At 46.9% G+C, this 27127-nt stretch overlaps 1 protein-coding gene across 23 annotated transcripts in view; it reads right to left on the bottom strand.

The window, feature by feature from the left end:
• Positions 1 to 27127, bottom strand: part of scrib (scribbled planar cell polarity protein) — a 79967-nt gene that overhangs the window by 28448 nt on the left and 24392 nt on the right. For 6 of the 23 annotated variants that reach the window (XM_023950146.1, XM_023950145.1, XM_023950154.1 and 3 more), the window contains exons 3-42: positions 26712 to 26790; positions 25540 to 25629; positions 24048 to 24104; positions 23768 to 23831; positions 23081 to 23155; positions 22850 to 22994; positions 22582 to 22700; positions 22309 to 22508; positions 21475 to 21641; positions 21129 to 21283; positions 20933 to 21055; positions 20662 to 20835; positions 20189 to 20569; positions 18000 to 18062; positions 16276 to 16365; positions 16128 to 16205; positions 15734 to 16051; positions 15060 to 15140; positions 12784 to 13026; positions 12387 to 12497; positions 12023 to 12316; positions 11731 to 11919; positions 11026 to 11145; positions 10865 to 10921; positions 10420 to 10476; positions 9283 to 9363; positions 6757 to 7107; positions 6420 to 6491; positions 6256 to 6309; positions 4445 to 4492; positions 4188 to 4310; positions 3698 to 3808; positions 3366 to 3416; positions 3055 to 3186; positions 2637 to 2796; positions 2344 to 2566; positions 2182 to 2271; positions 1446 to 1628; positions 1112 to 1243; positions 487 to 626 (exon numbers count right to left, since the gene is read on the bottom strand). In XM_023950146.1, coding sequence (XP_023805914.1) covers positions 487 to 626; positions 1112 to 1243; positions 1446 to 1628; positions 2182 to 2271; positions 2344 to 2566; positions 2637 to 2796; positions 3055 to 3186; positions 3366 to 3416; positions 3698 to 3808; positions 4188 to 4310; positions 4445 to 4492; positions 6256 to 6309; positions 6420 to 6491; positions 6757 to 7107; positions 9283 to 9363; positions 10420 to 10476; positions 10865 to 10921; positions 11026 to 11145; positions 11731 to 11919; positions 12023 to 12316; positions 12387 to 12497; positions 12784 to 13026; positions 15060 to 15140; positions 15734 to 16051; positions 16128 to 16205; positions 16276 to 16365; positions 18000 to 18062; positions 20189 to 20569; positions 20662 to 20835; positions 20933 to 21055; positions 21129 to 21283; positions 21475 to 21641; positions 22309 to 22508; positions 22582 to 22700; positions 22850 to 22994; positions 23081 to 23155; positions 23768 to 23831; positions 24048 to 24104; positions 25540 to 25629; positions 26712 to 26790 — 5481 coding nt within the window. The remainder of the gene's footprint in view (positions 1 to 486; positions 627 to 1111; positions 1244 to 1445; positions 1629 to 2181; positions 2272 to 2343; positions 2567 to 2636; positions 2797 to 3054; positions 3187 to 3365; positions 3417 to 3697; positions 3809 to 4187; positions 4311 to 4444; positions 4493 to 6255; positions 6310 to 6419; positions 6492 to 6756; positions 7108 to 9282; positions 9364 to 10419; positions 10477 to 10864; positions 10922 to 11025; positions 11146 to 11730; positions 11920 to 12022; positions 12317 to 12386; positions 12498 to 12783; positions 13027 to 15059; positions 15141 to 15733; positions 16052 to 16127; positions 16206 to 16275; positions 16366 to 17999; positions 18063 to 20188; positions 20570 to 20661; positions 20836 to 20932; positions 21056 to 21128; positions 21284 to 21474; positions 21642 to 22308; positions 22509 to 22581; positions 22701 to 22849; positions 22995 to 23080; positions 23156 to 23767; positions 23832 to 24047; positions 24105 to 25539; positions 25630 to 26711; positions 26791 to 27127) is intronic. The other 17 variants (XM_023950155.1, XM_023950158.1, XM_023950147.1 and 14 more) reach the window with 16 other exon arrangements.

The raw sequence follows: 27127 nt of genomic DNA, 5'->3' as shown, positions 1-27127 counted from the left end.
ACAGTGCAGCGGGTTTTTTTGTGCTGTCATTTTTCTCAAGTGAAAATCACTGAATCCGTGCATTCGTTAACGTTTTAATCCATCCGCCATTTTACTTCTATTAAAGCCTCTAAAAAAAAAATGAAAGTCCCGCCCCCTGCCTCGCCAATCAGATCAACCAGAAAGGTTACCGCCCCCAAGTGACAAACACACCCCCTGACAAACCCAGCGGGCCCGCAGGAGCGGCGCTCAGTTAGGATTGCAACAGTGCAGAAATGTTGCAACAGTGCAAAATGCCAGGTTGCTCGGTTAGCATTGCACTTGCGTGGTTGTACGGTTCACTCATTCGGTTCCTGAAAACACTCGCTCAGTTGTTTTTGCGCTCGTTCAATTAATGGCAGCCACGAAACGCCATACGACGGCCCGGTGTGAACACCGTACGGCAAAAGAACGCGGGTTCTGGAATAGGCGACACACGCAGCATAGGTTTTAACAGACGTGCATTACCTTCCATAGGTGTGGGGGAGGGCGTCGGGGCAGGGGAGGGGGACTCGGTCAGCTGGTCTAGCGCCCCCCGCTTCTTGCTGTCCCTCGACTTGGCGATGACCATCTGAGCCTTCAGCGCGTCCTGCTCCAAAGACTTCATTCTGTTCAGGAAAACGCCCAGTCAGGGTTTTTTTTTTTTCATAGAAACGGCGCCCCCTCATGGGGGGGGTGGTCTGTGCATCAGTCACGGCTAACTTTGGGTGCTCCTTGTCCTGGTTTGCTGGGGCAAATAATGTTATCATTTAGTTAAAGATTTAAAAGGGTGGGGGGGCATTCCAGGAGAAGGACTACCTCCTGCTCGTAGGTTTACCTTCAGCAGGTAAACAGCCGTTCTGCAGGTTAGTGCGGAGATGAGAGAACAGCGAGGCTCAAAAAAAAACAAAGGAGGTAAGGGGGGGAGGGGGCAGAGACACGGGGGGGGGGGGGGGGGGGGGGGGCTAAAGGAGTCGGGAGCAAAGTCGTGCAGAAGCGAAGCCCACATGAAAGGTGTTGCTTGAAGGAACTTTCTGGCAAAATAACCCAAAACGGAAGCACCCTGCACACCCCCATGATGCAGTGCCCTGGCGGGAGGGGCTGAGGAGCAGACCTGAGCTGGGGAGGAGCTTCAGAGGAGGAAGTGGGGGGCTGAGGGGTCGCGCCCTGGGCGGCTCTCACTCGGGCCTGATAGAGCCTTTTAGCCAGGTCCTGCTCATACTGTCTAACATCCTCCTCTAGGGGCCTGTGCCCCCACAGGCCACAGGGGGGCGACAGAGGGGAAATCAGGATGGAGGAGGGACACAGAGAGGAGGAAGGAAAGCACACCCACATAAAAAAGAAGGGAGCGGAAGAACTGACAGTTAGGAGACCCAGGAATACGAAAAATGAGAAAGAAACACCAAAGGATTTCAGGTGAGACTAAAACGATTCGTTTTTGTTTTTACCGTGCCGCCCGCCACATGGCCCTCTTCTCCGCCTCCAGAGCCCGTTTCTCTGCGGGGGACAGGTCCTTGTCGGGGGCCACGGCCAGCTCGGGGCTCTGCATGCGGAGCCTCTCGTTGTGCCGCCGTTCTGCCTTTGCCGTGCGGACGGGAGCCGCCGACTCTCCGGGGTAAACTGGGATGAGACTGGCCAAACAAGTCGGGGTTATTTTTATGAAGACGTAAAGAGGCACGTGCTGCGTTCACGCCATTCGCACGTCAAACTCGCGTTGGATGCCTCCGTTTAGACGTGCATCGTCCTAAAACGTGTTGATAAACTCTACATGTAGCTCGTTCAGAACGCCTTTTTTGTTGCTCTTTTTTACTATTTACTAGCGTTTTTCTGCCACCAATAGTGGGAAGAGGCTTGAAATGTAGAAGCGGTGCAAATCTGGCAAATGGCACATTTATTTAGTTTCGCAGCTCTATTCCGATCAATGAAAGACTGGAAAAGCACGATTATTATTTTTCTCCTTCCGTGATCCTGTTTGCAAAGGTTGGCACTTCCATGTTTGGAAAAGGACGTGACCTACACGCCTCTGCCAGATCGGACTCCCTCATGGATCACGGTTCTGTGTTGTCGCGTTTTAGCAGCCAGTTTTAGTGGCGTTTCTATAGACCTTTCACTGAAAGTGGTCGCTGAAACGCAGGTAGACGCGTTTGGTGTGAACGCAGCTTTAAGCTTCTCTCGTCTGTTTACCCCGCCATAGAGTTGGGCCTCTGTTCCAGCCTGAAGCCGTCCACCGGCGAGTTCCTCTCCGGCTCTGCCTTAGCGTCGAACGAGGAAAACCTGCGCGCAGACAGAAGCTGTGGGTCAGCAGGAGATGGACTTAACTCTGCAGATGAAGAAGACGCCTCTCACCCTGAGCCGCTGAGGTGGCTTGGCGGGGTAAAGCTGTAGTTTGGTGCCGGGGAGGCGTGCTGAGGTGGCGAGGAAACGGGCTCGACCTTGTATTCCACTCCATCCAGTAACACCTTCCCCGTGGCTTTCATCTGCGCCACCTGCTTGGCCAGGTCCTCCTCCTCATCGTCTTCGTCCTCGTCGTCCATCAGGTATTCTCTTGCTCTCTGCTCAAATCTTCTCTCTGGTGAACAAATCAAAGACGATTGTAGAAAACAGACGATGCTGGAATGAAGACGGCGTCTGCAGCTGACCTTCTTCTTCTCTCATTTTCTTGAGGTCGTCCTCTCCGACGAGGGAAACTCTGGGTTTGGGTTTGTCGGGAGTCTGCTGATTCACGTCGATCTCAAAGTATTTCTGCCTGTCCCGGAAAGAGCGCTGCTCTGGGCTGTTTTTGTTGCCGGGCGAAGGACTCTAAAGGGGGGGGAGGGCAAACACACAAACCAGGCCGGGTCGGTGAAACCGAGATTTGACACGGCAGGATGAATCGCAGCAGCCAGAAGAAAAAGGGCCCAGATCCAGAAGACATGTCCAAAGGCCACCTTTGTGCCGATTTAAATCCAGAGAAGGTCTGAAAAAAAAGCAGCGAGGACCCCCTCCCCCGGAGCTGTAACACCCACCACCTTTAAAGCCAAGCACACCACAGCCGAGCCGCAGAGGCGGGACTGATACCTGCCGGTTCTGGGTCAGCCTGGAGAGGCGGGGCACCGCTGCCAGGTTCAAATACTCCTCAGAAGACAGGGAGGGCCGGGGGGGGCTGCCCCCCTGACCATCCAAGTCGTCATCAAACACCTCGTTGTGGGGCTGTGGCGGAAAAGGGCCACACGTCAGGAGACGGCTCTCTCATTGGAGCCGGCACCTCCACGTCTCCTCCGGGACGTTACGCTCGCTCATGACTACAAACAGCTTCTCAAAGCTCCACAGGGAGCAGACGTTTGGACCTTCTGGTCCAGTGGGACGTTCCGCTCTGCGACCTCACTCACCTCTGGAGAGGGCTGCTTCGGGTGGAGGTTGTTCCTCACGCCGTTCGGGTCCTGTGGGCGGAGCAGGATACGGTGTGAGTGAATCAAAGGTTCGGAGCGGACCTCGGAACAAATGTGAGCGTAAGTGCATGAGCCACGCATGGATGGACCAGCGGAGACGACACCAGATGGAGCGAAAGCATTCCACAATTCACAGCACAGGCCCCCCCTGACAAGACGCAGGCGTGATTAAGGACTGGCATGTGATTGGGGGTGGGGTGGGGGGGTGGCGGGGCGAGACCAACCAGTCAGAACAGCATGCTTGGGTTATAGTCCGGGGCAGCGCGGCCTACCTGCGGCGGCTCCAGCACTGCCAGCGAGCGCGGCACGGCGGCAAACGCCTTGTATGCCTGCTTGACATTCATTGGAAACTCATCGGGCGAAGTGGGGGAGGGGGCGCGAGGCTGCAGGGGTGGGTGGAGGAGTTATGGAAGGTTGGGAGAGATCGGGATGTGTAGGAGAGGAGGTGAAGACGGACAGACACGGAGGAGAGGGAATGAGAAAAACCAGCAGGACAGGAAGAAAACAGGTGAGCAGGATGGCTGCTGGTTTCTGCAGGGGGGGGGACAGGTGTGGCACGTTTTTGTGTCTGAGCACATCTAAGCAGCTATCAGACCGGCCTCCAATGTTTCATCTGCCTACATTCTGTTTTCTGCAGGTGTGCCGCAGGTACGACGAACACCTGAACGGACCGGGCGCCTCGTTTCTGTGAGTGTCATCTGACCGCGGCCCCCTTCGGTGTTGGGGGGCCGGGCCGCTCTATGAGGAGGTGAGGGGTCTTACAGAGGTCTGGGAGTTGAAGGGGGAGGGGTCATGCTGGAATGGGTTCGGGCTGTGTCCGTCTGGCGTGGACGGGGAGGCGCCTGGCCGCACGCGCCCCACTGGCTGGATGGCGCCGGGTCGAGTCTGGAAGCAGAGGAGGAGACTTTGGTTAGCGGGAGTGAAGGTGGGGGCGAGTCTGGACTGGAACGGCGGCTCGGGCGTGAAAGAGGTCGATCGAAACAAATCCTCTTTGACGTTTCTGCTCTGACGAGACTCACTGATGACGGGGGGCTGTCCTTGGCGTTGGGGGAGAAATTAATGTTTGCCTGCAAAGAAAGTGTAAACCTGTGACAAACGCTCGGATCTCAACTCTCAGAACTTTGTTAGGAGGAGCCAACATAAAGACTAAAGAAAAGGATCACAGCAGGAGAATAGAACTGCAGTTCCTTTAACCATTGTGCTATCTTATGGGGTCCAGATGACCCCACCCTTACATGGACGTGTTATCCCTACCTGGATAAAGGTGGAGAGGATTTCATGTAATCCATGGACACCAATGAAGATCACAATCCATTGAAGAAAAAAGGTTCTTGTGGGGTCATCTGGACCCCACAAGACAGCACAAGGGTTAAAGAAATTCTGTTTAAAATGCTGAAAGCAGTGCTTTTAATAATCATTCAAAAGCTGCTGCCACCAGACTGCTGTATAAGGAGCAGGACATAAAACAGATTTTTTATTTCAGATACGATCAAGATAGAATAAAATCCTCTAAGTCACCACCAGGTGGTGCTAGAGAGCTAGATTTGATGTTTAATGTTTTACAACTGTGGCCCCCAATGTCTGGACAGTTGGTCCCTGGAGGAAAAGAAAAAACACCACCTACATAGCTTACATTTTATTTCTAATCTGATTCTACCGGATGTCTTATTTTGGGAAAGCGACTGGATTCTCTCCACTACATCAGACTCATTCTTGACGCATGTCACGTCTCGGTCAAAAATCCATCCGCTACGCTGTAAAGCGGCTGTGTTTTTTTTGGTATTTATCCTCACTTAAATAATCGGAAGAGGCTGAAGTTGGCGTCTGACTTTTTAGCCCCCCCTAAATGGAAAAATCTATATCACACTTGAATATGGTTCCTACACAAAATTTAAATTATAAATGGTTTAAATCCGCTGCAGGGAAAAATACAGTTTGACACTAAAAGGTTGGAGACCCCCGCTTTACAAGTCCACTTCTGTCTATATTTCTGTTTATTATAGTTCCTATAAATGTCTAAATAAACACTGTGGTCTAAAATGAGGTTGGGTTGATCTGTTGAGGATTTGTTGCATAAAAAAAGTTGACAACTTCTCTTCTAAATTGCTTTACCCTATTTTTCAACCCCTTTTGCACTAGAGCTTTAGCTCCAGAGTTGACTTTCTTTTAAGTAATGTAAGTCTTCAACCGTTTACGCAATTAACATAACCGCTTTGCGTAAGTAGCACTAGCTTCCACTAGCACTAGCTACATCACATCAGTAATGTGCTGCATATGGGCGTTACGGTACATCAGAGTGTTTGTTATTTAGGAGTCACCGGCGACATCTAAGACATAAAAAAAGGGTTAAAGTATGTGGAATAGGAAGCCACAAGAGAAATGTACAAATCCCAAATGGCGGATAATCTTGTAAAACGGAAGTGGGTGGTCTTAAAAACTTTCTCTGGCATCCAAGAAAATCTGAGGTGAAAAGAATCTTGTGTCTACGACTTTAGACGTTTTGTGTCATAACTGACCACATGGGGGCGTAATAGAGGCAGATATTGCTCATTCATTAATTTTCTATGACGAGAAAGTTGCACGAAAAAAGTTCCCATTAGATAAACAATAAGTCCAAATGCCACCAAAAGTAGTTAGAGCTGCCTATTCCTCCTGGAGATCTAAGAACTACAGGGGAAATCATTTAGAAAACTGTTGAAGAAGCAGAGTTTTGAAAAACACCTCCACTCTGTAACGGAAGCGCATCCACGGCAAAGCAGCGCATGCTTTTCAGCTGCTCAGCCATTTCAACTCCAGGCCAGAGCAGAGGGGGCTGCGAGCCCCCACTTACAAAGCGGGTCTCCCTGCCTGCACACAGGGAGCTGCTGGAGGAGTGGTGGCTGGGCTGAGAGCGGGAGGAGAGTCGACAGGTCAGCTGCCGGAGAGAGCCGGATGGGACTCGCGGAAAAGGATGGAAAAGGTGGAAGGGAGAAAAGCGGAGGGGGCGGGGCTCACCGGCTGGAAGCTGGGCGAGTACGGCGCCTCCCTGACGGGGCTGTCCGTTCGGGTGTAATCGGAGGAGGGCGCCTGGAAAAAAAGCAGAAGTGAAAACATGAAAAGAAAAGAAGAAAACGAGTAACGAGTTAGTTCCCCTCCGTTAAAACACTACTCGTGGTGCACATGCTGCAGGGGGGGGGGTTATTTGGTCCAGCTGGGGCGCCTCAGAAAGTCTGTGCTCACAGCAAAACCATGCAGCCTTTGATGAAAAGTGAAGTCCTGGTTTCAACCTCGGGGGTAACGTCTGGTGAACGCGACATGCAGCCTCCACGCCAAACGCAGGCAGAGGGCTTGCCTTGTTGAACAGCCAGGGCTGCAGCTGGCCCTGCCGGCCGTAGCCCACAGGAGGCCCCGACAGGATCTGCTCTCCGGGAGGAAGAGCCTTTCCCCTGCGATTAGCCACTAAGAAGGGGTTTTCTTTGAAGCACATGGGCTGCGAGTCCACCAAGCATTCCTCCTCCTCCTCTTCCTCCTCCTGGTCCAGACAGACTGTTGAATCAAAAGCTGACGTGGAGCTGCCGCTGTCACTGGTAGCTACCTGGGGTCCATGGGGATAACTGCTGCCGGGCCGCAGGCCACAGCTCGGGGGGTTTAAGGGGACTCTGCTCTCAGCCTGCAGCGGCGCCTCCATGACAGAATGAGAGAACTAAGCAGGAGCAGAGGAGAGATGGAGGAGAAGCTACAACCAGAACCACAAAAAAGGAGCTGAAACGATGGGAAACAGACGGAAAAAGGTTGCTTTGTCCTTTTAAAATGGCAAACTGCAGGCCTCGAGGGCCAACGTCCTACTGGTTTTTGTAAGAACCCCGCCCCTCCTGCTGCGGGTTACCTGGATCAGGCGTGTTCTGCCAGTAAGAAGCTTCAGTGGAAGGTTAGTTGGAAAACATGTGGGACTCCGGCCCGAATCCTTGAGTTTGACACCCCTGAGTTTATGGTTTGGAATAAAATGCTGTCTGATTTCACATAAATCTGTGAACATGTAACCATGGCAACATGGATGAATTTACACCGCTATGTCTGATGGTGTGATCAAGCAAAAATAATTCAAGTTTCAAAACAAATCCAAGGACAAAGGAGAAAAGACACAGACTGTATCTGAGAACTGGACTGAGTGGCTCCTCCCCCCTGGCGTTCCAAACAGGAAGTGGCTCCAAAAGCCGAAGTCCCAAAGACTTCTATAGAGGAACAGCTGTTACTCAGTCACTCTGTTGGTCAGAATCAACATTCTTGCTCTGCTATCTTTTTAACATGTTCTTGCTAATCCCGTTTTATTTAAACATTTTTTATTCAAGTTATTCAGTTTAAAAACCGGCCAATCAGATGCCTCAATGAATGTGGGTGGGGCCTGCTGGCCCCCCACGTCCAACATTCAAAACGTTTCATTTAAGGTTTCTCCAGGCCCCGCTTTCAAGTAGTAGGGGGAGAGGACTTCCAACAAGCTCACTCCTCCTTAATGAGAGGGGTTGCCATAGAAACGTAGACTCCGACTGAACCAGAACGATCACTCCTTACTGACGACGTCTGGCACCAACACGGCGGTGTCTCTATCCCCCCAAAAAAGGGCGACTGAATTGACTTCATTTGGTTGGAGCCAGAAGAAAGACATTTTTTAATGGATGACGTCACACTCAGTCCAGTTCTCATTTACAGTCGATGGAAAGACAGGAAGAAATGAATAAAAAAAAACCTGATATTGATAAAGTTTAGCTGGTAAATCTCACACAAACTATAAATATAAATGAAAAAACTCCTGTTTGGAAAAAGATGGGCGTCTTTGCTATGAATAACCTTTATCAGCCCTCCTTCACAAACACCACCTTCCACAGAGGTGACCCAAATGCAGGACGAACGCCATTTAGACAAAGCAGCTCTGCTCCGCACGCTGACGATGAGGACTGGTGGTGTGATGAAGGTCAGGGGTTAAAATGCAGACTCTGAGGGACAGCTGGGCAACGTGGACCGAGCTGCTCAACCAAACACTTTACTGACCCAAACGATTCCCATCCAAGGCATTCAGTTTTGAGCTCAGCCCGACGCAAGGTTAGAAAGCGGGACTGAACTTTCGGGAGAACAGCCGGACAAAGCCAGAGAGGCACATCGGGATGACGTTTTTAGTGTCTCGCTGTAAGTCACAGAGCTCTGAACAGAAACACAGCAAACCTGCAGGGATTTCTACCTCCTCAGAGTCCCACATTTCACCGTAGCTGGAAGGCTATTCTGGTCTGTCAGACACAAGCATGAACAGCTGCACACGACACAAACGGTGAAGTTCTAACCCTGAAGCCACACATGAGCACTAAGACCTTTAAAATAGCCTTTTGAATAAAAGTACAGAACAGGAAAGTTTTACACCAGAAGAACGATGGAGGAAACTCACTGCTTTAGATCCACCAAACGGCTCCACGCGGGACGCTGAGAGCTTCAACTGAACCCCCCACCTCAGCTGATGGCCCTCCCACACGGGGGGGTCTGTCCAACTCCGAGCCAGATGCCAGTTTAAAATATCCCCGACAGCTCCATGGCGGGCAGCTGTCCCCCACCCCTTGACCCTCACAGACCTTCACTGATTTATATTTTTATTAAATGAAATCATTTCCCTTCATTATTTGTTCTTGGTTATTTTCTTGCTTAGTTTTTCTTTTTTTCTTTAAAATAAATTCTCCCCGTTCCTCCACTTCACCGGTCCCACGATCTGAATCTATTTTGAGCTCGGAGGCCCCCCAGCTCGGGTCACGTTAGCAGCCCGATAAGAGTCTTTCTTTTGAAACGCAGAACACCCCCCCCCCGTGGACGTGGGGAAGAAAGCTGGAGTCAGGCTCACCCTGTTGACTTTCTGCAGGCTGGTGGTGGGCAGGGCAGCCAGCGTTTTGTAGTCCAGCTTCAAAGGTCCGCTGCTGATATTCTGTTGGACAATGAACAGACAAGAAGTCAGAAAAGGCATCATCGTTTCAGATCATTAAAAGAAGTTGTGTCAGCGGGGAGAAAAAAACAGGCATTTTTAGCGTTGGAGGGCATCAGGATAGGAGCTGCAGGTTCATTTATGACTAATATATAAAGGGTGATTGTTTTAAATCAAGCCTTTACTGTGTTTCATAGTCAGCCTTCAATTGTTAAACCTCTAGAAAAGGCGACAATTTTAACCTTTTAACTCCCTTTTTGAGTCCTCAGTATGCCCACTTTTATGTCTGTCATAGTCCCTTCAGGTTTTTCTATTTCTTCTGAATTCGATCTGAGGAGATTTATTTTGAGTCTATGTTGAATATCTTAGAGCTAAAGAGAGTCCAGATGCAAAAAAAATAAACCTCTAAACTGAAGAAAAATATGATAAATATTTACAGATCTCAGAGCGTCTAGAGCCTCAAAGACCCACTCTGTTAAAAATTGTGGTTTTTTTTTTATTTTTTCTGACGTTGGAGGACATTTATAAAGAAAATTAAGATTAAAAGTGCATTTCCAGCATCTCTTTATAGAATTAGTCATCAATCAGGAGCAGACGAGAAAATGCATTTGTGACGTTTAAAATACGCTGGGTGGGCCACGAACTCCCTGCTCCGCTCCATTTTCCTCGTCTGACCTGACGTCAGGGGGTGCGTCAGGGGCTGTAAGCTAGTGGGAGGGCATGTAAACACAGAGCTCTGAGCAACAGCGAGGGCGGTGGGATTGCTTCACGCCAGTGGTCCCGCCCACAACTCGGACGCGGAACGAACTCCTGCTGCTGCAGAAACTATGTCCTAGAAAACTACTTTTTATTTTTTTTTATTTTGGCCTAAAACGGCATGAAGACACTTGAAGACACTTTTAAAACAGATCAAAGATGATCAGAGTGGGTTTTAGGGTGTTTTTCTACGACAGATCTTTGTTTAAAATGATGATTGGATCGCTGCCTTCTCTTTTGTCAGTGACTAAAACGCAGCACAGACTAGTCGGATCTGGCCGTCTCCCGGCACGAGTGTCTCACCTCCGTCTCCTCCTCGAGCAGGCGTGTCGCCTCCTCGCGCTCCAAGCGCATTCGCTCCTTCACAATGACAGGAAAGGGGCAGCACAGAAAGGAAGACAGCCGACCACACAAGACGGTGGAAAAAGAAACAAAAGACAGGATTCAGAGCAGAGGAACGCGTACGGAGGATGAGGAGCAGCGGCGAGGAAGACGGAGGAGCAGACAACGAAGAGAGAAAGGATAGAACCCGCACACATTAAACAGAAGTCCGCTCATTTTACTGTTGAAGCAAAAAAGGCATGCAAGCTGGAACTGATCTTTCAAACCATACGTGCAGAGGAGGAGCTTCATTCATGCGCTCATAGACTGATTGAGACCGCTTGACTTTATTTTCTATTTCAAATCAACTTTCCCTCATTTTTTTAATCCTACTGTCGCGATGGGGACGTGTTTTAAGTCTACTCACCACTTTCTCCATCTCTTCTCGCTCCCACTGTGACGTCTCTCTCACCATCTCAGATTCCTGCAGGAAAAGGCTGGTCAACAACAGCATGTTGGCCCCGCCCATCCCAGAGGAACCGCACAGCTAAAGCCAAAGTCTTTGTAAAAAAAATAAACTTGCATCACCTTCTGTAAAATGTCCATCTCCTCTGGGCTCAGCTCCCGGTCGATGGAGGAGATGCTCTCGATGCTGTTCTTGCGTACGATTCCTGTGGCAAACGGGTTTGCGATGATCCCAGGAGACGCCTGCAACAAACCGCAATTTCCTTTAAAACTGACGATAATTCAAATTTTACATCATCACAAATCAATATTAAGCTTAAAATCAGTAAACACTGAACACAACAAAACTAAAGGTTTGTGGCTTTGGAAGAACATCAGTTTTTTTCATTTTTTATTCACAATGCTTTAACTTTTTCGAGAAGCTTTGATCAGAGAGAAGCTGTCCTGCAGCGGCTGCTCGTTTGGGTTTTTCCTCGTTTTCAGGTCAACTTCAAAATTATTTTCATTGACAGAATAAAAAGATGTTTACCAAGTCATGAAACTGTCATGAAAACTCAATGACTGATTCACAAGAACAGGATAAAAGTTTTAATTAAACTTTAATAAAAACTCAACAGAAAAGCTGTTTTGTTACCTAAAGATATCTAAGAAATTGATATAAATGAGCATTTATACATAGATATTTTGGGGTTTTTAAGCCCTTTAAGACTCTCGTGTTGAATCCACGGCCCAAGGAGGAGCTAATCTTCATCTAATTTGTCAAAAATGAGAGTACATTCTCAGAATCGTTGCTTTACTCAAATATCTTTCCGCAGAAGCCTGTCTCACCTCCACAGCAGCCACCTTGCGTGGGTCGAAGCCGTCACACACCAGCACAACCAAAGAGTCCCCGACCGCCCGGAGGACCCGCACCGCCTCCGTGTGGGTCATTCCCAGGAGGCTGTGGTTGTTCACCTCCAGGATCCGCATCCCGACCTGCAGTCTTCCGTCTCTGGCTGCAGCTCCTGTCGAGCTGACCTGAGGAGTACGGCCACAGCACGCTCACACTTCTCCATAATCCAGTAATCTACGCTCAAGAGTCAGATGAGCAGAGATCTGATGCTTTAGACGGTGGAAGAACCTTGGAAATAAAGATGCCCTCATCTGTGGGGTCGAAGGGGTTTCCGGCGTGCCCCTTGGCTCCCCCCCGAATGCTGATGCCGAGCTTCTCTCCTGGCTGCTTCTGGATGAAGATTTCCTCCATCCCAGGGGGCGAGGGGTCCCTCCGCACCAGCATCCGAATCTCCTGCTTGTTGGCCAGCAGGGCGCGCACGGCCTCCTGGTGTGTGGCGTGCCGCAGGTCGGTGGAGTTCACCTCCAATATCCTGTCGCCAACGCGCAGTCCGCTCTGACACGCCAGACCGTGAGGAATGACCTGAGGACGAGAAGCGGGACGAGTGAGACGCCGTCAAACGAGCCGACGAGGCGCGTGTTCGCAGCGGTACCTTTGAGATGAAGACCCCGGGCTCGTTTATGCCGAAAGGATGGCTGGCGTGATCGCTGCCGCCGACGATGCTCAGGCCCAGAGGGCCTCCCGACTTCACCAGGGTCACTTCCTGTTTGGATCAGACACTTGTGTTGGCAAATGTTTCAAGACCCAAAACGGCACACGTAAGACATCTGTCTAGTTTTTCAGGAACACAAACATGTGTCTCCAGACAACAACCTAAAGGATGTTCACCACACCAAGCCTTCATACCATGCACCATCTTCTCTGGAGCTGGACAGCATGAAGAATAAGCCATGAGTCACATGAGGTCAAACTGAGGATTCTGATCAGGTTCACACAGCTCTGTCCACACAGTGTAAAAAAAAACAGTTCAGCGGTCCTCCTGATCTCACCTCGATGGGGTACTCGTCCTCCATCCGGCCCGAATGGTTCCCCTGGAAGCCGTCTTCCTCCTGGTCCGGAGAATCTGACGGCTCTGGAGGCGGAGGTGAGTGGGAGCGCGCCCGATTCTGACCTGGAGAGCCCGCTGGTGCATTCGGGTCTCGCTCCACCAGTAGTGTAATGGTGGGGGAGGTGCCGGTAAGCAGAGCTACTGCCTGGTCATGCCTGGCCTCTGTCATGTCTACACCATTGATCTGGATCAACAGCAGAACCAACCAGGAAGACTCAAGAGATGCAAACACCAGCCTGTCCACTTAATGCACGTCGTCAACTCAAGGTTTCAGATTTTGTGAAAGCGACACGGCGAGCACGGTTAGTTGAGGAAACATCTAGAGCACCTTTGGGGAGAAAGACAGAGGGCTGCTGCAGGAGGTTCACTTTAGGAGGAAAGAGCAAGCAAGCAGGAATCTATATTTAAAAACACTCCTAAAAACCTCAATATTTATATTTTTTATTATTTATTTATTTATTATTACTTTTTCCAGCCTTTCCTGCATTTGTTTACATAAAACCACCAATGGAAGTGATTGGCTCCTAAATAAGCTTGATGATAACCAAGACTTATAAATGCCAAACATTAGAACTTGTTGTGTGGTCTGCAGGCGCTACTCGCTGCCCCCTTGTGGCCTGTCTGCACTGGCAGAATTGCTGCCTCACTTTGCCCATCTGCCCCTCCCACCCTGGCTGCAGGTGACAAATTCATATAAAAAACTTTTCCTTAAATGCCGGCTGGCTGATCTACGTTATTTTTACAAGAATTGGCAAAAGTTCACTTTTGGGTTTCCTTGCCAACAGAGTTTTTTTGTTAACCACACCCACATTTTTAATATGTGTGTCATATCATTTGGTTAAGCTTGAGCCAAAGACTCATGTAGTAAAATTTCACAATAGTCTGATAAAAATAGAGAGAATTTCAATTGATGCTATGGCAGAGAAACTGATTTGTTATCGTAGCTCCAAAAACTAAAATAAACAACAGTAACATGGGCCACTTTTTTGAGCTCATAGTTTAAAATCTACAAAACTCCAATGTTTGTTTTTTTTATGCTTGAGGAGTTCTGAGGTGATTTTATATTAATTCAGGATGGGGGGAAGTCAAAGGTCAACAAACTTTGGTTGTTGCAGACTTAACCTGGTGGAGTGTGTGTGAAATTTTGTGAAAATCGCTACAATAAAAGTATTTTCTCATATTGTGCTAAAATGTAAAAATCGCCAAGCCATCCCTGTGGCCATACCATAGTAAATCCAAAACTTCCTGTGGATATCCCCAACACATGAGTGTTGGCTTTGTTAGTGGATTTTGAACTATTGTTTTTGAGATTTTGACGGTTTCTCCTGCTGTGATGTCATCTCTGTTTGGGGGGGTTGTTGGTCACTGTGCTCAAATTCATTTTCACCGGGTGCTAGCTGTGTGTAAACTCTGGTACGTTTTTGTTTTTTGCTCAGAGTAAGAATTGCAGAATCAGTCTGGTTCTTTTCCAGACCAGGACTGCGGCAGGAAAGAATAAAACCTGGAGTTTAAGGATCTGTAGTTTTATCTCTAACCACATATAAAAGCAGGCCTACAAATAAAGTGATACAAGGCTTTTTGTTGCATTCTGAAATGTGAAACCACATTTATGCACATAAAGCTGGATACTTCTCTACTGCAAGAGTAAATAACCAGTAAAAAAAAAAGAACCTTTAGTGTATTTGGACTCATAAAAGAGCTCCCAGACATGCACCTCCTTCAAACCGTGTGACAGAAAGTCAGCTCTGACCCGACAGTAGCAGCTCTTACCGCGGGGTCCGGCGTGCTGCTGCGGGTGTGGTCACGAACGCCGGCCACATCTGCAGCAGCGCGCTCAGCCCACACCACCCAACACCAAACCCACCACCGAGCAGGCAAAGGGAGACGCGTGATGCATTAGTGGGCATGCAGGAGTAGAGATAGAACAGAAGCTCTGCCGGAGACGCAACGCTAGCATAAAAAGAACTCGTTTACTGGAATTTATAAATGTATCGAGCTGCAGGGTGAGATTATATAGGGAGGGGGCAGGAAGACACTAAGAAGGACAGGAGAAATCCAGAGACTGACAAAAGAAAGAGTTATTAAAATGAAAAGGACGATAACAGTTTTCTTGTTAGTAAAACATGAGCTTTTGTGTTCACTCCTGGGTCAGAACATGAAGAAAACTTTATTGAAAACACACTAAACGTAACAGAAATGTGGAGTGGAAATACTCACGGAGATCACCCTGTCGCCCACTCGCAGTGTGCTGTCCCTGTGTGCCGCTCCACCCTCGGCTATCCGGGAGATGTAGATTCCCTACAACAAAACACCGGGTTACAGACGTCCCGTTTGCTTGACGGGGATGTTAAAGACGTTCTCCTCATGTAACGTCTCTGAAAAACACAGAACGCTCTTTGCTTGATGCATATCTTTGCGGAAACAATGAGTTTAACTCGTTCAGGAGGTAAAATCCTGCAGGAAATTTCCTATAATCTACTCCTCACACGTTCATTGAGTGTCACCTTTGCTCAGATAAATGGTGCATGCAGTCTGTCAGCATCTGCTGCAGAGCGGGCCGCACTCGCAGGCAGACCTGCCTGGATCCAGAGTTTAGGAGTCTCAGCTTTCGAGCTGCACACGATGCAGCGCTGGACTTTTCTAAAGCGTACACCTCCACCCTGACCATTTACAGCGGTCCTCTCGGGTTTCAAGGCTGGCTATTCATATCTCTGTCGCCGTGGTAATGACGGTAACCGCTGCGGCCTGAATGGACGTCGCTCTGTGACGGGAACAGTGGAAACTTTACCTCCCGACATCCGGTCCCCGACTCTTCTCCTATATTATTCCTGTTTTTTAACCCACTGCTTTCAGGGTTAGACTCATGAGAAACCTGTTGGCCGGCATCTCACCATGTCTCCCGTGCGGTATGGCGTGGAGCCCTTCCCCCCGGCGATGCTGAACCCCAGACCCTTGTCGTTGCGGATCAGACAGGTGGAGAAGCACTGCCGCTGTCCAGGTGGACTGGCGTCCACGCTGAAGCCCAGCCCGCTGCTCCGTCTCTCCCGTGGGAAGTAGTCATCCTCGGGTCTCAGCGGCGTGGTGGTGATGGCGTTCTCCGGTTCCACCATCCGCTCCCGCAGGACTGTCATGGAGACGGTGGCGCCGGAGCTCCGCAGAGCCTCCACGGCAGTGTGGTGCTCTGCTTCATGCAGGTCTACGCCGTTTACCTGAGAAACAGACTATGATAAGCCCACAAACATTTTCAGACAAAAAAAACACACGACAAACGTTTTAGATCTTCACCTCCAGGAGTTTGTCTCCCACTTTCACCCCCGCCCTCGCCGCAGGACCCTCCTCAGACACTCTGGAGATGAAGATTCCCTGAAAGTCCAAAAGAGGAGGATGAGGCTGAAGCTCAAAGCTTCTACCGTGGAGCCGGAACTCATCTGACCTCATCATCTCCTTTGTAAGGCGTGGATCCTTTTCCTCCAGCGATGCTGATGCCGAGGCCGCCCGTCTGCCGCACGATGGTCAGAGTGTGCTGCAATTCCGGTCAAAGATACAGACAGTGAACACCCAAGAAAAGCCCCGGAGGCAAATGCAGAACCAAACGCATTTGGCAAAAACATCGGCGTCTTTTAAAAACCTCACTTAAAGTAAAAGGTGCGGTTTGTGTCTGCAGGTGTTTGTGTTAAATGCTAACAAAACGCACACCAGGTGTGTAGTCTGTGCACTTGCAGAGCCATGAAAAAACATGGGGAAGGAGACAAACCAGGAAGAGGTGGAGGGGGAAAGAGAAGATTCAGACACAAACATGCAGAGATCAGCATCCGACCTTCACTGTGCTGCAAATTCAGACCTATTTATCTAGAAGAAAAAAACGTCCCATTTAACAAGACTTTTCCAAATAGTTGGAGAAAATTATGCCCAACAGAAGGAACAAAAGCCAATATATGTTTTCCTGTAGGTATGCACTTTCAGAATTTACTTTTTTTGTTGTTGAAATCAGATTTTTTGATGCAGTTCTGACTAGAGTGAGCTGCAAAATCACAGAGCAAACAGTCACATGAAAGCAGCACAGGCAGAACGACGAAGAGCAGGAAAGCAGCAGAGGTGCAATGTGCCAGAACCTGGTGCTGGGATTGGGTGTGATGGTTTTTATGAGAGGAAAAAGTGCAAAGAAACAAACTTTCCAGCTCCGTTACTGTCCCCCCTTTTTATTAAATCAAAGTTTAAAACTTCAGTCAATTTCTAAAGAATGTCCTTCTGTTTATTCAGCAGGGAAATAAACAGCAAACAGTAAACAATTAACCTCAGAAGACATTTCTTTATCATTCTAAATTAAGGCCAATAAAACATATTTACACTTTAGTTTGTTAACTTGGCCAAAAATCATAAAACTTAAGGTAACACCTGTTGCTACAAAAAGATAAGAGCTGTAAACGTTTTATTATTATTATTATTATTGATTTAAAGGAGTTATACGCTTTAACACAGCGCAGTATTTATATCTGTCTTTTTTGGCCTCAACAGGAGCTGGTACGGTTTGAGCGATCGCCTTGTGCAGAAAGAATTTATCTTTGTTTTTCTTAGGATTTGAAAAGGCTTTGCTTTGTCTTTTTTTTTTTTAAAGTTGTGTAGATGTTATCAAACACACAAAAACCTAAAGAACTACACTTGTGATATTTGCTTTTTAAAAACAGGTCAAAACGTTCTAATTTACCAGTAAACTGAAATTAAATTTTTTAAAATGACGTTTTCTTGTCTTTTTAGCGTTTAAATTTACGTAAAAATACTTTAAAATGTTTGGAATTGATCATTTTTGTAACAATGTTTCTGTAAAAGAACAATTTGTGACTGAAGCTTTGTGGAAGTTGCACAAATTAATTTGGTGCACAACTTAAAAACAAACAAACATATGAAATAAAAATCAATTTCTGCCGAAAATTCCAACAAAACGGAACTAATTTGAATAAGAACCAAATGAGTAAAGTATATAAATGAGTGAAGTAACAATAGGGATTTTTTGTTTGTAAAGGTTCTGCCACAGAGAGCTGTATGTCATCAAAAGCATTTGGATGAACAGTGAATTTCTGTTCGATTGCTGTGTAGAGGCGGTTGACAGGGTGAGGGAAGTTCTAGTAGACAGATCGGATGGGAAAAGAAGGTACAGACCTCTTCCTCCTCAATTCGAGCAGGTTCAATCAGCAGATTATTGACTTGATCAAATGACACCCCCTGTTAGGACAGGAACCAGCGAGAAGCATGCAGATTAGTCAGGCCACAGTTCCAACACGCGCTCGCACACACAGGACAGAAAATCCACATTAACTCTGCGCACACAAACATCTGATGACAGCTTGTGGGACCCTGCTCCCCCCATGAAGCAGAGGAGACGTCACACCCACCCCCCCACCCACCCAGCCACCAGAAGCAAATACAGGCAGAGGTGGGAAGACCAGGAGCTGGACCACACAACGACAGAGCGACAGCGTAAGATCCTGACAGAATCCTGCTGCTGGAATCAGAAACCACTCAGGAAGTCCAGAGGAAGTCCAGACGCAGGAACACAAGGTGGCGCTACAATAATAATGTTCATTAGAGAGGATTTTTTGGGACTTGAAAGTAAAACGCAGAAGAAAGATTTTGACAGTGAACATCTGTGTTGTGAATTCCAGCTCTGCCTGTAGATGTTCTGACCGATCTGGCATTTGACTGTACATTGGAACTAGATTAAGAGACCCCGCCCCCCTCGCAGGAAGTACCCGCTGGCTCCACGAAGCCAAAAATCTTCTATAGAGAAACAAACGGCTATTCAGTCATTGTTACGCCGATGCTTTTTCCTTTCCTAATTTTGTTTTTCATTCTATTTTTCTACAGTGCAAGTTATACAAGTTTTAGCCCATGGTCCGGGTAAATACTAGATCCTGATTGGCTGCAGGGTGTGATACTTAAAGAAGTAGTTTTGGTCACGTAGCCTGAATGTTCCATGTTATTGCGCTGGAATAACACTTGGAACAGAGGTGGACAGATGTTATTCCATAGCTTATCACAACAACAAGACAGTCGAAAAAAGATCTCTGTCCTTCAAAGTGAGGTCGGTGCAGGTTTCGTAGCTGTTACCATGACAACTAGTTGCGCAGCGTTTCAAGTAGTCCACTTCTTGTGGGAAAACAATTTAAACATTAAAATTGACACGGTTAAAGTACTGTCTTTCTTTCATTTGTGACTGTTGCATAAACAGAATAATGCCAGACAAGCTGTTCATTGTGTATAGACGAGGTGTCCATTATGCAACAGGTAACGCCCAATGCGGTGTCCATTAATGTAAAGGATAATGTAAGACGAGGTGTCCATTATCAGAATGTATGGACTTGGCAAAAATAACTGTCCTTCGCTTCACGTTGGACAGTTCACGCCTATCTGGTAATGAAAACCCCGTCGGGCATCATCCCTTAGATAAACTGGTCAATCAGACACCTTCTGCCCCCCCCCCCCCCCCCCCCCCCCCCACGTCAAATGTTTGACAGTTTTCGTGTGGCCAGAATGGTTGCCATAGAAATGCCGACTCAGACCAATCCCTGCTTACTGACGTGGATTGACTCAAACATGCCGGTCTCTGAATTGACTTGAAGTAAACCACATTCTATGAGTGATGTCACACTAACACGGTCCAGTTCTCGTATACAGTCAATGGTTCAGGCACACAAACAGCTTCAGTGGAGCACACAAACACCAGAAGGCTTGGAGTGATGATCTTTGCGTAAAGAGGAATCCCAGTAATCAATAAAACCCACAAAGATAAAACCCACAAAGTCTACCCAAACACAGAAAAGATCAGCAGGAAGCCATCAGCTGGTCCCCCGTAATTTTCTCTCTCACACACACACAGACACACACACACTGTTATAAAAGCTGAGCGTGAACACATCATTACTGATCTCAATTAGCAGGTGGATGGCAAAGATGACAGGTTAAGTGCTGAATTTTCAATTATTGAGCAAGAAGAGCCACCGATGTGATGTAATGGTTTCTGTTTGTGTGCAGGACTGTGTGAGTGTGTGTGTGTGTGTAGGAGGAACGGTGGCAGGTCAGAGCTCAACTGCAGCTTCTGCCTTTAAACCATCAACTGGCAACAAAAAATAATAAAAACGTGGGATTTATGGCACGAGAAGAGGTGCACAGGTCTCCACGAGGACCACCTCCGTCATGAATACTCAGGAAAAACGTGCGAGTGTGTAGGAGTGTAGCGCACGTGTGTGTTTGGTGTGTGTGTGGGGGGGGATCTAAGGCTTTGTGAGCTTTAAAATGTGTTTCCTGCTTTCATCTTCCCTGACGTCTCACCACGTCCGGCTCTCTTTTACCTTCACTTGACTAGAGTTGATGTGATGTCGGCTGTCCTCCATGTCCTCCGCTCTCCGCCGAGGCTGAGGAGTGCCGAAGCTCTCCTCCTCCTCCTCCTCATCCTCGTCCTCTTCATCCTCCAGGGCTGGCTGTGGTGGGGGGTGGAGGCTGTCGGGGTTGAACCCCTGCAGCAGTGCAGCCACAGCCTCGGGTTTGGGCAGCTTGGTGATTTTGAAGTGCTTCTTGTAGTGTGGCGTGTCCTTTCTGATCAGCCGCTGCTTCTCCGCGACGTACACCGGCCGCTCGTCTTCTTCGTCACTCCTCTCGCCGTTCTCTCCTTCGTCTTCGTCGTCCTCCTCCCCACCTCGGATGATGGGCTCTTCTGCAAAGTGCACAGTTGGCTGCAGAGGAAAGCGGATCTGGCATTAGTTTTTCATTTTTATAAAACAGACTTGATGTGTTTGATGGAGGAGATGCTGCCCCCACTGTTTACCTCGATGTACTCCACCTCCATCTCATCCAGCTCTTCCTCGTCCTCCTGAGCGGCGTGTCCATCCACCACGTCGCCCCTCTGCGGTGCGGCATTGCGTCTGTCCTCGTGGGAGGTGGCCGACAGCGTGCTGTGAGAGTCGTGGCTCTGGTTGGAAAGGTCACTGAGGCGTTTCTCCTGGAGGCCGAGAGGATCCGCCGCATAACGCAAGATCAGTCTAGAGTGTCAGCGTCACACGAGGTTGTTCTTTAAAACTCGGATCCTTCTTTAGTACCTGAGGGTCGAGCGATTCCTCTTCATCAGTTTTAGGTGTGTAGGCTTCGTTCCTCCTGTCCTCCATACCCTTCTTCATCACCTTCAGCTGACTCGGGTGCGGCGTTGCTCTGCGCAGAAGGCCCTGGAGGATAAAATCAGACGAGGTTACCCCAAATCTGGTGGTGGTTGTGGGGGGGCGGGGGGTGGGTAATCACAGAAGAGATGTCAGATCTGCTGACTCTGCGCTCTGCTGCAGCCTCCTCGTCCTCCTCTTCCTCAGCCTTGGTCTCTTCCTGGAACTGAATGACTGACACCCGGTTCAGGTTGCTGTCTGTCCAACTGTCATCCACGCTGTTCTGCTGCAGGTTCTCTGAAGAAGGAAACGCATTCCATAAGCTTAAAGGAAACGCGTTTGTCCAAATTTTCCAGAAGCTTAGACTTAGACTTTAGATCATGGCAGAGAGGCCTGCCAAAGGTCTAGATATTCAAATTAATATTCAAACAACAAAATAATGCTTGAATTTTCAAGTGATGTTTATGAATGGATGAGTGATAACTCACCAAGGCTGGATGATGGCTGCTGGGGCAATAAATAGCAGGTCAGCACCTTCTCTCCGGTCCGCTCGTCGTCCTCCGTCTGGAACTTGAGCATGGGCTGGGACTGGTTCTCTGCGAGCCACATGGCCTTCAGATTGAGGTTTGTCAGAGCAAAAGGCAAATTTTGCAACCTGGGCGGAATAAAAAAAAAAAAAAAAAAGACACTCAATGAATGTTTTGGGTGACACTATAAAACTAAAAAGCATTTAAAACTAGAAGGACCTGCATTTACAGAAGAAAATGCAGGGTTGAATGCTATGTTGCTGAATAAAAATGAAACTTTTATCATTGTCCAAAAAAGAAAAGAAAAGAAATTATCAGAGTTGACCATAAATAAAGTAAAAACAGCACAAGAACAACAACAAAAAAAATTGTGAAAAGAGCCGGCCGGGTCTTGAATGGGCGACCTTCTGCACCAAGGATTCCCCATGTATTTCAATGGAGCCAAAAATCCTGGAGTATCTTGAAAAGTTCAAGGATTTGAAGGACCAAACGTCATAACTGGAAAAAGCCGAAAGAGCTGAACATTTGAATAGTTGAATGGTTAAAATAGCAGAAAAATTACAGGAGTTAAGTGCCACAAAAATGGCGGAAAATACTACAGTAAAGAAAGAGAAACAGGAAAACAATGGGTTGGATGCTTTATTGCATTCAACCAACTAAAAGGAAACACCTGAAGCATCCAGGTTAAAAAAATCTTTGCTAAAAAGGAAAATGTTGATCACAGAGAAGCAGACTTATCGTTTTCTGATGGCGGTGTAACATAACAGGCTCATTTTTGCGGTCTTTTGCAGGTACCTGTTTCCAGCCACATCCAGCACGTGCAGCTCAGTGGCATCTGCAAGCTCGGCAGGCAGTCTGTCCAGGCGGTTGTCCCTCAAAGAGAGCACGTTGAGGCTGGCACAGCCGCCCAGCTCGGCAGGCACACTGCCCAGCCGGTTTCGGTCTACATTCAGATTGGTCAGCTTCTTCAGCTTTCCCAGAGAGCTCGGAAGAGACTGCGAGAGAGACAGCAGATTTCCTGAAAGGATCCGTTTCTAAAGGAGCAGAGAAGTAGACACAAGGCTGTACCTGTAAAAAGTTCTCGGTGAGAACGAGTTCTGTGAGGTTTTCGCACTCTCCGACCGAGTCGGTCAGGTGGGTCAGCCTGTTCTGGTCCACTTTGAGGATAGAAAGCTGTTTCAGAGAACCTGTGGACAAAACTGTACTTTAATCTGGGACACCATTTCTCCAGCAGAGGGCAGTGTTGCTCCATTAAAGAAAAGCCTTTGAAACAAGTCTTTTTGTGTCTGTGACATTTATTTTGAAATGCGTTGATGCTAGGTGAGGTATTCCTCACCTATGCTGTCGGGGAGGGCTTCCAGCATGTTCTGTGTGAGCAGCAGGTCGGTCAGAGCCAGGAGGCCACTGACTTCTGAGGGAAGCTCCTCCAGACGATTCTCCGACACATCCAGACACACGAGCCGCCGGAGGTTTCCCAGCTCCTGCACGCAGAAGCACCAGGGTGAGCGACAGCTTCCTGAGCGCAAAAGATCCTTTTCATTTAAAAAAATAGAAAGTATGGACTTACTGGAGGCAAGGAGGACAACTGATTTCGATCTAACCACAGCTCCCGCAGGTTGGGGAGAGCGCCAAGGGTGTCGGGCTGAAAACATGGGATCAGGACAGAAAAAGGTCAAAGTAAAAAACATAGAAGTCCACACAGGTAAAAGTTCATTATATTTAGGTTTGTAAGTCATCATGTCAACCTGCTCCATCCCAAGAGGATTTCTATATAATCATATTTTTTTAGGATAGTTACTTCCAAAAAGCCATTTCAGGAGATCGATCATCTAAAGTCTCCAGAAATTGGTTCCAAATCAAGTTCAAAGAAGAAATAACTAAATAAAAAAGTAGAGGACACAACAGTTGAACTTGTGACAGACATGTTGACAGTTTTCATCCTGATGTTTGCGCAGCGGCCGCCCTTGTCGGGTCATGCGGCGCTGTTTACTCTGTCCCGTTGAGACAGCTGGGCGTTCCCAGGCTAAAAGCAGCTCTCAGTCTGGGCTTCACTCCTGACAAACCGCCTCTGCTTTGTTTGGGGAGGCAAACATGTGGTTCGGATCATAATTGCGGTGCTGGGGAGGTGAGCGGGGATTCTGGTGATACGTGTCAATCTGACAGGCTAATCCGGCCTCATTTGATTATTTTTTTCTTCAGGGTGACACAAAGACTTATCTGCTGGAGGACAGAAGAGAATTAGATGCTGACGAACCAAAACTTCCAGTTCATTGTTGCCGAGGTCCAGCTGTTCCAGTTTCACAAGAAATGAGAGAGATCTGCGGCAAACACAGAGCAGGACTGACATTTGTAGCCTGTAATAAGAAAATCTTTCCAAACCAGAAATATTTATAGACATCATTTAGAGTTGCTGTGCTAAAAATAGCCAAAGAATTGTGATTTTTTTTGACAGTAAAGTGGAGAAATAAACATGTTTTTTTTTCTCAGGGGACAAAGAAACGGTCAGTCCTGCACATTTGCAGTATGACACTTACGTGGGTAGAGACTTCAGAAGGTTCTCCCTGAGCTCCAGCGTCACCAGATTGGCCAGACTAGAAAAGGAGGAGACAGAGGAGCAGCAGTTGGCAGGAGAAAGGAGAGGACAGGAGGACGGGTTAGTGAGAGCCGCCTGGCGTGGAGAGGGGCATCTCCGTCTGTCCAATGACGCCAGTGGCCCTCAGCCCAGTGGGCAACAACAAAACAGTCCTTCAAGCCGACAACCGTTTCTCAGCGAAACAGGATCTTCATTCTGACGTTGTGACCGCCTTAGATTGCAGCAAAAAGTACCGTAATCAAATCGTCTCTGATCGTCTTATGGATGTTTAAAATAAGGGTTAAAGGCCAGCAAAGACAGAAATTATACCATGGTATGGGTGAATACCCAATTCTGATTGGCTGCTGCATTAAGTAAGGGTTAATGGCCGACTAAGTGTGCATTATCACTTTTTAACCGTGGAAGCCTGAACCGTCTGACGCGAAGTGCGTTAAAAAGTGATAATGCATACTTCGAAGGCCATTAACCCGCTTATACCATGGTCACCTACAAAAGAAATAAATATTAACCAGATTTTAGTCCTTAATTCTTGTTTTTTTCCGATTTGGATCGCTTTTTCCCCGAAAAGTGGACTATTTGTTACGTGGTGCGGCGCCTTGTCACGATAACATGACAAGGCGGCGCACCACTGCAGTCAAGATTCAGCGATATATATATGCTGATGGTCAGGGTGTGTTAAATAAAGCATCAGTTCAAAGAGAAAGCTCCCACTTTACCGCTTGTTTTTGTCTAGATGATGAAGCTAAAGATTGTTTTAGAGAAGCCAACGCAGTGATATAGAACATTTATGCTATGTAACCGGAACTTCTTTTTTAGGCGTGGTATATCACTGTGGTTTATCACTTTTTAATCCACACCAAGCAGCCAATCAGAATAGAGATTTCACACGGACCATGGTATAAAAAGTGATAACGCACGGTGATAACCGCACGACCAAAAAAGAAGTTCCTGTCACATGGCTTAAATGTTTTGTATCACTGCGTTGGCTTCTCTAAAACAATCTTTAGCTTCATCATCTGGACAAAAACAAGCGGTAAGAGGTGAACTTTCTCTCTGAACTGATGCTTTATTTAACACACCGTGACCATCAGCATAGCTATCGCTTTCCTTTTCCGCTGCAATCGAGATCGGAGGCCACACCACGCAACAGTCCGCTTTTTGTGAAAAATGCAAACCAAACCGAAAAAATAACAAGAATAAAGTACTAAACGCTGGTTGAATATGTATTTCTTTTGTAAGTGACCATGGTATAAGTGGGTTAATGGCCTTCGAAGTGTGCATTATGAGAATTAATGCACCACACGGAAGCAACCGTCCGACGCAAATGCACACTTCGTCGGCCATTAACCCTTACTTAACGTACGCTGTGGAAGCCTGAAGTTCATTAATGCTGATCATTTCTTTCTATATTTAGATTATAAATGTGTACATACTTCCCAATATCGCTGGGCAACGTCTGTAAAGACACATCGTTGAGCGTCAAGTGAGCCAGAGCTCGCAGCTGAGTGAAACCATCCGGCAGTCTGAGGCAGAGGAAGAGGAGGGAGAACGTTACACCTTTGTTCTTTAGAGCTAAATTACTGGAAAACGTTTAAATTTCATTTTACGTTAGATTATTTGTTTTAAAACATTGGCAACAACACCCCAGGAAGGTTTCCAAGTGTTAAGTCACTGAGCATCACGAGGTTAAATCTATGGAAGACCAGAACGGCCTTTAAAACAGAAATTCATCTTTCTGATGAGCAAAAATCGTTTGTACAGATGACGAAATTCAGTTTCTATTTCAGCAATAGATTTAAAAATGATTTATGCTTAATAATTCCTCACTAAATTAACATTTTAAAAGAGATTTTATTTATTATTTAAAAAAAATGGGATTAAAAAACTTTTTGGGAATATCTTAGACAAAATAAATGTCATAATTCACAATTTAATTAAAAACGTATATATTTTACGTCTACAAACATTTTGCTCCTTTTTGTAGTCAATTTCTATCTTAACCCTGGAGAATCCATCAAATTTGGTTTGTTAATTCATTCATTTCTGCTAAAATAAGAATAGTCAAATTAACTTTTGAAAGCTCTTCGATTCTTGAACTTGTTTTAAATAAATTTAAGAATTCTTGCATTTCCAAACAAATCATTGAATTACTAAATTTGTTAATATATAATAACACTAATGTAACTTTTGCTTTACAATTATATTTTAATGCTTAATTACAAAACACACATAAGATATATATATATTTTTAAGTTCATTGTTCAGCTAAAAATCACACACTGATCATAAAAACTATATTTAAAAGAAACTTTTGGTCCTCCATACAAAGGAAGCACTTGAGTTTTTTTTTTTTTAGACTCAAAGCAACAACTTAAAACAATTTCTAGACATAAAAAAGGTTTCAAAATCAACAGGGTTTCAAATCAACAGGGTTTCAAATCAACCGGGTTTCAAAATCAACAGGTGAACATAAAAACGCTGGTTTTTGCATCTGGGACAGATTTCTACAACGCTAAACTTTAAATGTGTTTTTTTTGCTTTCTAGCTTGCTTAATGACCAAACATTGTTAAAGTGATCATATGTGCTGAAGCGTTGTCTCCATACCTGGACAGATGGTTCCCACTGAAGTCTGCGATCTCCAGGGCCCGGCAAAACTTAATGCTCTCCGGGATCTCGGAAATCTCTGCAGAGAAAAGCGAGATGTTTTGAGGAAGCGGTCACACATCGAGACCCACGCAGATGCAAAATGATGTGTGTGGGGGAGTCTTTTATCAGTTTAAGAGATTACATTCACAGCTAAACACAGACAGGAAGATCATTTTCCACCTTTGGCGTGATCCTTTATGGTCGCATTTAAACCATTGGGATCACTGTACTCATAAAACCATTGATATACAATAAAACTTTCAAGTAAAGATGTTTCTAGACGATGTTAAGGCGTCATAAACGAGGGCTAACTCTAATCACGCCTGTTAAAAGTCTTGGACTAGATAGGATGAGGTATCTGGGCGCTCCATGCT

The sequence above is a fragment of the Oryzias latipes genome, chromosome 20 (assembly GCF_002234675.1).
Source record: "Oryzias latipes chromosome 20, ASM223467v1".
In the NCBI taxonomy this organism is placed as follows: domain Eukaryota; kingdom Metazoa; phylum Chordata; class Actinopteri; order Beloniformes; family Adrianichthyidae; genus Oryzias; species Oryzias latipes.
This window is presented reverse-complemented; position numbering and strand designations above follow the sequence as displayed.